The 9,079-nt window shown below is 38.8% G+C and overlaps 1 protein-coding gene across 1 annotated transcript; it reads right to left on the bottom strand.

Annotated features, from left to right (window-relative positions):
• Nucleotides 1-465: 465 nt before the first annotated feature.
• Nucleotides 466-7,908, bottom strand: LOC103695702 (aldehyde dehydrogenase family 2 member C4-like). Its single transcript, XM_008777093.4, has 9 exons — nt 7,595-7,908; nt 4,880-5,022; nt 3,804-4,187; nt 3,043-3,132; nt 2,753-2,926; nt 2,528-2,665; nt 1,955-2,092; nt 1,772-1,833; nt 466-834 (listed from the first exon to the last, which is right to left on the bottom strand). The coding sequence occupies exons 1-9, from the start codon at nt 7,692-7,694 to the stop codon at nt 561-563; spliced, it is 1,503 nt and encodes a 500-aa protein (XP_008775315.3). The 5' UTR covers nt 7,695-7,908; the 3' UTR covers nt 466-560.
• Nucleotides 7,909-9,079: the final 1,171 nt, after the last annotated feature.

The raw sequence follows: 9,079 nt of genomic DNA, 5'->3' as shown, positions 1-9,079 counted from the left end.
ATATAGGATTCTCAGGTTTCCCAGGCACTGGCCTGCCAATGGATTGACATTTGCTTAAGATCGATCGATCGATGCTTTTTATCAGGAAGTATAAGATCGGTACTTCATACCATATATGCTCATTGCTGCAAGTTTCTTTAATATTAGCAGTCTTCGAATATATGGAATCAGAATGAGGTGATAAATAAAATTTCTTATGCTAACTACTTGTCAGAGGTTTTATATCTATCGTGTGGTCTGCGGCGCCAAATTATGAATTCAATAATGTTTTCTTTTGTTAATGTCGGTTCTGGGATCGCATTCAAATTTGTAGAAACCACTAAAATTTTTGAGTGACCTTATATAAATCAGCATCATCCAAAATTAGACCACAACAAAGGATAAGATTTCCCATGAGCTTCAAGTTCTCAGACCATGCCCTCACCATCATCCGTAGCAGCAGTGTTTGTGTGTATTTGTATATAATTTCTTGAGAATATGAAGTGTTTGTAAAATGCTTATTAGCCCAAGAGAAAATTATTCCATAATATTCATTGCGAGAATTCGTTGCAATGTTTAAATTACAGCCAAGGGGAACCATAAATGGGGGTCACAACAGACTTGACTTGGAGATATTTGTCCATCGCATGCATTCCCATGTCCCTTCCGAAACCACTCATCTTGTAGCCACCGAAAGGACAGTCGACATCGAAAGCAAAGTAACAGTTGATCCAAATGATGCCTGCACGAATCGATCTTGAGACCCTGTTAGCTATGTTCAGGTCTTTGGTCACAATCCCTGCTGCAAGTCCATACCTAGTGTTGTTGGCTTTCTCTATTGCCTCCTCAACAGTCCTGAAGAAAGGAACACAGTAGAAACACAAATTTTCATCTTCTAGCTGTGGAAGAATGTGACTATTTCATGCAAGTTTAGCAAGCAAATTGGATTTGCTATGCATGCTCATTGTCTTGTGAAAATGAAAGGAGCTGCAGATTCTGAGAGCAAAGGCAATTGTAGACAAGAATTGCTCGAGCTGTAATTAACATGTCGTTCTACCTACTACATATGCCTGCATGATAGGATAATCATTGCAAGATCATCAAAGCTTTTTTTTTTTTTTTTGTTCTTTTCTGTGTCTGAGACCACTTCTCATTCATCAACAATGAAACTGGGACAGAAACAGAGGAAAAAGAAGAAGAAAAACTGCATAATATTATAAGAGAATTTTTCAGAAATAACAGAAGCATTTCCTCTTGAAATAGATTAGCTAATGTATATTTGATTGTGGAGCCTTTGTTTATATAATGATATCTTTGTTCCGACTAACTTGGTAGTGTTTCTTGAAGGAACCAATTCACCGTGATAGTATTGGCAATAAAATGAATTGTAATGCCTAAAGTTTGTCCTCAGAATTAAAAAATCTCCAGCATAATCAGCTTCAGCACCATTTGTTTCATGCTTCCTTCCATTGTATGCAAGATTCAATGAATATCCTCATCTATATCTGTATTCTCACGTATCAATCGATTTGCATGGATGGTGCCATTTTTTCCACTTTCAATTGCTTTGTCAAAAGGATTACTAACCAACTAGTCACATACATTATTCTAGTCATCTGCATTCTTCTTGTGTTTCAGATGTAAATGCAGTTTTTATAATTTCATTTCCCTGAAACAAAATCTCTCTACTTTCTGTAGTCTCTTATTTAAATTCATTTATAACTTGTTCAATTGATGGGACAAAATGTGAAGATTTCGATTAATCATTTACGATAAGATGGGAAAGACTTACTTGAACTTCATGAGGGACATCACAGGTCCAAATATTTCATCCTGTGCAATCGACATATCCTCCTGGTCAAAAGAAAGTAAAGCACTATTAAAATCCAGTTCTTTGTGGTGGAAAAATCCACTTGTATTCATGCAAGCACATAAAACAGGAGTAATATTCAGTGGGTCGCATGTAATATTTTACCTTGACATCAGTAAAAATTGTGGGTTCGATGTAGTACCCTTTATCACCACAGGGCCTTCCTCCGGTAAGTATTGTGGCTCCCTCTTTCTTACCATGTTCAATGTATTCAAGAACTTTTTCGAATTGCTTCTTATCAACCTTCAACCATAGGAAAAGGAGTATTGGGAAAAAGAGAACAGACATATCATGGGTCTAATTTCTTGGTTCACAATAACACAATGAAGAAAGGTTAAGGCATTGAGGATTGCTTCATCATGATAAAAATTGATAAAACATGAAGTCATGAACATGAAAGCAAGTTGATGAGATATTATCAAAGAGTACAAATAGTTGTTTGATTACTTGGCGGCATCTTTCACTCATAAAACATATATTTGTGCAATACTCATTCAGAAGTACTACATGCTATTATACTTCCAAGTGTTTTTTTTTTTTTTTGAGAAAATATACTTACAAGTAGTAGAGCAAAATTGATCTCTATGTTTTTGGATTTTTTATGTGCTATCATGCTTTCATTGGCAAACGATTGCTATTGTGACTTCAATGAGCACGATTCTAGAAAGGAAAGACTACCTGAGGCCCTTGATGAACCTGAGGATTGAAGGGGTCTCCAACCACCCATTTTTTGGCCTTTTCTGCTGCCTTCTTCATGAATTCATCATAAATTCCTTCTTGAACATAAATACGAGACCCTGCTACGCAGATTTCTCCCTACAAGTTCGTACGATCGCCAAAATTATGCTTCAGGCAAAATTTAAAGGAAAATGAGGAATCAGGTAAAGTAGTTTGGAGTGATGCCTTGTTATAGAAGATAGCTTTGTTGGCTAGATCAACAGCCATGTCTACATCAGCATCATCGAAGATGATAATAGGGGACTTCCCTCCAAGTTCAAGTGACACAGACTTCAAATTGCTTCTTGCCGCTGCCTCCATCACTAGGCGTCCTACTTCAGCAGAGCCAGTAAAACTAACCTGAAATCGGTAGAAAGATATAAGCGGATATGAAATTATGCAATGAATGGAAGTGGAGGGTTTGAAAAAACAACTCATGCAGAAGCATCAGATGATTGTCAGATTCTGGAAACTACCTTATCGACGTCCATGTGAGAACAAATGGCAGCACCAGCTGTGGGGCCAAAACCAGTGACAACATTGAGCACTCCATCAGGGATACCAGCCTGCATTATGAAATTTACAAAAACTATTAAAGACGCATCAATTGATTGTACAAAAATCTCTGATCAATAAGACTGTGTGGAGTTATATACTGTGAACATAAGATGAAATTAACCTCTGAAGACCCATGGCTTCAGTTGAAGCCTCTCTCTCTCTCTCTCTGTGTGCGCGCATGCGCGCACGCCCACGCCTGCATGCTTGTTTTCACTAATTTTTGAAATCTCTTAATTAAAGAGAGAGACAGACCCCATCAAACTCTCTCATAAAAAAAGAAGCAAACCTCCAAAGACCAGTGTACTTGAAATTATATATTTTTCCCTTTTCTGTGGAAAAAAGGGTGCTGATTCACCTTTTTTTTCATGAAATGTGAAGGAAACATATCTTACCAATTTAAAGCAGAACAATGATTTTGGTTATTTGTTATAGTAGGGAAAAATAATCACCATGAGAGACTAAAATTAGAACATTGCTGGAAGAGTGCACGTGATCTGATTTCAATGCAGTGTGAATTTGTGTACGCAAATAGCATTCGCTTACTAATTTTGGTGTATCAACGATTGAGTTCATCTTCTCAGTTTTAGCTACTATAATAGCAAAGAGGAAGCACTTTTAGCTACTAATATCTCTTCTTATAATAAATGGCATTAGGTTCTCAAGATAAGGCAAAGTCTACCTGCTTGGCTAAGTGGGCATAGTAGAGAGCAGAGAGTGGGGATTGCTCGGCAGGCTTGACGACCATGGTGCAACCAGCAGCCAAGGCGGGGCTGACCTTGAAGAAAAACATGGTGGATGGGAAGTTCCATGGTATGATGTGCCCAACCACACCGATGGGCTCCTTCAGTGTGTAGCCTTGGAACTCTCTTGACATCTTTAGAGTCTCTCCATGGATCTTATCAGCAGCCCCAGCATAATACTGGAGGAGGTGTATTGTTCCAGGGATGTCTACAATTTTATTCAGACTGAACAGCTTGCCGACATCCACACTATCCAGAATCGCCAATTCTTCTATATTTTGCTCAATCAAGTCTGCGAGTTTCATCATGATCCTCCCCCTCTCCTGATCATGGGTGGAATAGCAAACAGGCTTAGTGCTTTAAGAATGAAAGAGCATCATTTTGACAGAGTGAAATTTGTGATAGTAAATTCTCGACGATCCTCAATCCTCTTCATCATTATTGTTGTCATCATCATCTTCTTTTTACGATAAAGAAAGATGAGCTAAAACCTTTTGCAGTTGTTGCCGGTATTGTTCTTGATATATTATTTGCAAAAGCAAAGAAAAAACCTCAAAAAGATTTGCAAAGTTTTGTTTCTTATCAAGTTTATTTTTATCTGCACATAAAGTCTAGAAATTTGATAAAAATTCAAAAAATTACACAAGTTTTATTCATTTCTCTTTCGAAAAACATGTTTGCTCCTTTCAAAAACGATGGAAAAGTTCTTCAAATACCTATTGAATTGTGAATCAAAAGCTTGTAATCTTTCATCATAGTAGCTAATAACAGTACTTGATGGGACTGTATTTTCTTTTTCTTCAAATGTTTTCATATCCGTATGAATTGGGCGGATTAAGGTCATTATCTTTGTTATAACTTTTTGAGTACATATTTTTGTTATAAATCTTATCGTAAAAATAGCGACAGCAGAGGGATCTGTCATTACTGAAAGTTGACAGGTTTACTATATTGTAACTAGACAGAGACAGAGACAGACACACACACACAGAGAGAGAGAGAGAGAGGTTCATACGTAGCCGGACATGCGAGGCCATTTGCCATGGTCGAAAGCTTCTCTCGCGGCCTTGACAGCCACATCCACGTCTGCCTTGTCACCTTCTGCAACATAAGCAATCACCTCCCCGGTGCGCGGATCTCTCGTCTCAAATGTCTTCCCTGTGTTACCCAAGCATTTTGATCATTAGAGGCAAAATCACCATTACAGACAAGACTGCATGTTTTCGAGTCATCACAATTTGTTTCCCATCTGAACCGACTACACTCATACAAACTCTACTATTAGTTACTACAGCATCAACATCTAACCGTTTTGTCTCTCTGATCATTATTTTAGCCATTTTTTATGTAAAAAAATATAAAATATATAAAAAAATTTACCTCACCCTATAAATTTAATTTTTGAAACAAGTGATAATTCTAATATGATATCAGTCCTGAATTCTAATCGAGCCTCCGCACTTTTTAACTCTTTTATTAAAAATTTTACATATTGGGCTCACCTAGAAAGTATTTTGAACTACAGCCTCTATGTTAAGAAATTATTGGTCGGACCATAGTAGCAGGAATTCGTACGTGGTGGGTTGATCGCATGATTGCCGTGCCAAAGCAATTTCCGCAATTCTTTTCTTTTTTGATATAAAAAAAAACCTTGGGCAAATCAACGAGATGGGTCAGCCAGCAAGCGAGCCACAAAGTATTTCTCCATTTGAGCGATAAGATCGAACACCCACCCACCCACCCACCAAAAAAAATAAATTATCTCTTAAAATAAAGATTAAATGTGTTCACATCATGACCTTTCTGAGAAGATTCTGCCAGGCTAATAACATCCGGATAATTGGACAAACATTAAATTGGGAGCAATCCTTGTCTAGGCTGTGCACGTGCCGCTCACGTGCCAGTAAAATAAAAAATAAAAAAAGAGAGAGAGGGACAGCAAACATGAAATTTTTAGTTGAACCATGCCTTGTTAGAATCGGTCCAACCATGAACCAACCAACATATATGCATCATCCTCTCTTTCCTTCCTATTTTCTTTTTATCCGTCTTTGTATGCATTAGTTCATGATTGGATTAGTCTATTGCTCGGATAGTGATTCTGATCCAACTAATAATTTCTCGCATCAAACAAAAGAGCAACATTGTCTCTAAATGGACGGGGGGTCACGTGTTAAGGCTTTAACCGGATCCATATGGCTTTCTTATAGTCATTTTCTCAGTAGAAACTAGAGAGAAAACGACCGGGATGAGCGCGAGCTCCACGGTCTTCTAGCCCCCTACGGATACTTTCAAACTTTCCACTATTTACCACGAGTTACTGAAACAGGACATGACATCCAAACAAAAGGGGACTACGGCATCGGAGTGCATTGGATTAATGGTCCTGATCAAAAGAAATAAGCCTATGCGTTATATTACACGGAAAATGACACCCTGCATCTCTTTCCAAGTTCAGCAGGGCAACCTGCGCATCTACTTTAAATAGAAGAATAAAGTAGATGGATGATGATGGTCTATATGTGCAATGGTGGTCAGGCTCCATGAATTATTGCCGGGACTCAGTCTAATCAATGGGCCCATAGCCCTTCAAGGTAGTCAATTAATCATAAATCATGACAATGGAGAGAAAAAAAAGTTTTGGAGCCTAATTTTGATAGAGGGTAAAAAATGGAAAATGACTAGAAATGCCAACATACTTGAATTTTGCGTCCAACAAAATAAACACTGCTGTATACCATGCCTTAAAATATTCGAAGAGTTTCATAAGAACAAGTAGAAATGAAGAGTTCGACGCAAGCATGACAACCCCATGGCCCGCACTCATTCCATAAATAACACTAACCCTTTCATGTCGTAGAGAAATTTTACCCTGGCATTTCGTCTTTTTGCCATGGATCAAGCATAGGATGAGTGGAGCCCATAAGAAAGAGACGAGATAATTGGCGGGGTAGATGGCAATAGGGTGCATCATGCAAGGTAGGGTGTAATTTACCCATATCATATTCCATGGCATCTCCTTAAAGAAAAAAACAAAAAATCCCAAATTGGGTCCTCGTTTGTATAAAGATAAAATATTAACGGCATGGCCGGTCGTCCAACTTGCCAGGGCAGCAAAGCAATTTCTTTTTGTTCTCCCGAGAGAAGCCAAGAGGCAAAAATGATAGAGAAAACTAAAACAGGGGAGCCCACCACGACAGCGAGTGGGTCCCCCTTTTTCCAACAAAGGAGCAAGTCTAAACCCAAAAGGCCAGCTGATCGGCCTCCAGCAAAATAATTATTTAGTATACAAATATCTTTTTGTAGCTGCTAGAAGATTGACTGCGACAACCTAATGAGATCATTAATGTAGCAGGTTGTTTTTTTTTTCCTTCTTCCACTGCTACGCTCTAATGATCTCATGGATGGAATAGCATCCAATTATATTCCATAAGCTGCCAAAGTAGCAACTCGACGGCCAAAACCAGGTCATGACCTCAAAAAAAGAAAAGAAAAAAAAAATTGCTGCTAGCATCATGTTGAAACTATGGCAAGCGAAGATTACTCAAGGAAAAAGATGAAATGGAAATCCAATTTAATTTAATTATAAAAGAAAAAAACTAATTTATCTGTATATAAATATATGTATACACTCACACACACACACACATGGATGTAGGTGTAGCACAGACCTGGGAACAATGAAATGGAAACAGAGGAAAGAGAAAAGAGGTCAGGATGGGAGGAGTACCGGAGATGGCGTCGACGAATTGGCCATTGATGAAGAGCTTGGTGAACTTTATCTTGATCTCCGGCATCTCGAACTCATCGCCGTTGCACTGGCTTCCCATGCTTGATGCCTCCGACAGATACAGAGACAGGGACAGAGACAGAGAGAATTGTGTAGGCTGGTAAGAGGGGAGGCCCTGCCTTTTTATTCCCGGAATGCCCCTTCCGGGCCTCTAATGGTTGGTTGGGAATTGGGAAGGGGATAGGGGAGGGATGCGTGAGGAGAGGGGAGAGGCGAAAGGTTTGTTCTGGTTGGGTCTTGGTTGGGGTTTTGGGAAGGTCGAGGAGGGCCATATATATAGATATTTTTTTATAGAGATTACAGAAGGAAGAGGAGCGGCTGAGATCATCCGAGGCAAATGTTGATCCATTGATTGGCTGCCCTCGCTATCTCTCTGATTCCGACCTTCGGATTTTGGAAGATATCATGGCAAACTTAACACCGGGTCCTTCGATTAACTGACGCATTTCTTTTTTAATGTGGCCTCGGTTTATGCTCATTTTGACATTTTGCATACGCGGCTATATGTCTTTCTCGAGAAATAACAAAAAAAAAAAGAAGAAGAGAATTTGGCAAAACCCACTTACACCTCTTTCCCTGCATCCCCTAATTTATATGTTCAGCGAATTCTGTGCCTATAGATAAATGATTATGGAAATCAAGGGACTGAAATAAAATTTCAATCAATAGAGAATATTAAAGAATAGCAGTCAGATCTTGGGTCCAGCTTGATAAATATCTCTGTTACCGAGTGAGTATTTCACATAGTGCACAATGTTTTCACCTTTTCGCTTTAAGTACCGATGCCATTAATCTATTTTCCTTTTTTTTAGCGAACGTTTTATCATTCCTTTGACTAAAATTAGATCTTCATGTGCTAAAAAGTGACACACATGAGCAAAGACATGCACAGCCGCAGCTAAACTAGAAAACTAGTGTCCTTTGAGACGCAGATTTGCGAGGAAAAATTTCAAGTTTTAGATGGTTTCAAGAATATTTCAGTTGAAATTTCACATTATTGAATGTTGGACGGCCAGTTCCCAAAGTTCGTTTCGTTGTGTATATACTACAAAGTACGCTGGTATGAGATCAACCGTGAGGTTAGGCCTTGACTTTTGACGCAAATAAAAAACGTTTATGATACCACGTGTCCATCGACGTCCTATCATCTTTTATTGTTGAAGTCGTGTTTCACGTCATGTATGGGATACCCCGACCCAAAAAAAGGAACCCACGATCCTGGGTGGTGCAGTTTGACGTCAATAAGGTGGAGGTTTCATAAAGTTTACTGACGCATCTCGGTTTGAGCAGTCAAATTCTCTCCTCGTGTCCACTAAACATGATGCGAGCGTGCTTGGAAATCTCCATTCGCAGCAGCCTTTGGTTCCGGTCATGGCTAAATGATGAATAATTTCAGAGGAAAGGTCACTAATCCGATTTTTTTTT

This window comes from Phoenix dactylifera, unplaced genomic scaffold (assembly GCF_009389715.1).
Source record: "Phoenix dactylifera cultivar Barhee BC4 unplaced genomic scaffold, palm_55x_up_171113_PBpolish2nd_filt_p 000276F, whole genome shotgun sequence".
Taxonomy (NCBI): domain Eukaryota; kingdom Viridiplantae; phylum Streptophyta; class Magnoliopsida; order Arecales; family Arecaceae; genus Phoenix; species Phoenix dactylifera.
The sequence above is the reverse complement of the archived record's forward strand: the minus strand, read 5'-3'. Positions and strand labels throughout refer to the sequence as shown.

Bases quoted from the DNA above. Each gene is read 5' to 3' on its own strand.
- LOC103695702 (XM_008777093.4), bottom strand. From the start codon at position 7,694: ATGGGAAGCCAGTGCAACGGCGATGAGTTCGAGATGCCGGAGATCAAG. The intron at 5,023-7,594 runs GTACTCCTCCCA...TGGGTAACACAG, and splicing joins ATTCGTCGACGCCATCTCCG to GGAAGACATTTGAGACGAGA. The intron at 3,133-3,803 runs GTAGACTTTGCC...TTCATAATGCAG, and splicing joins ATGCCCACTTAGCCAAGCAG to GCTGGTATCCCTGATGGAGT.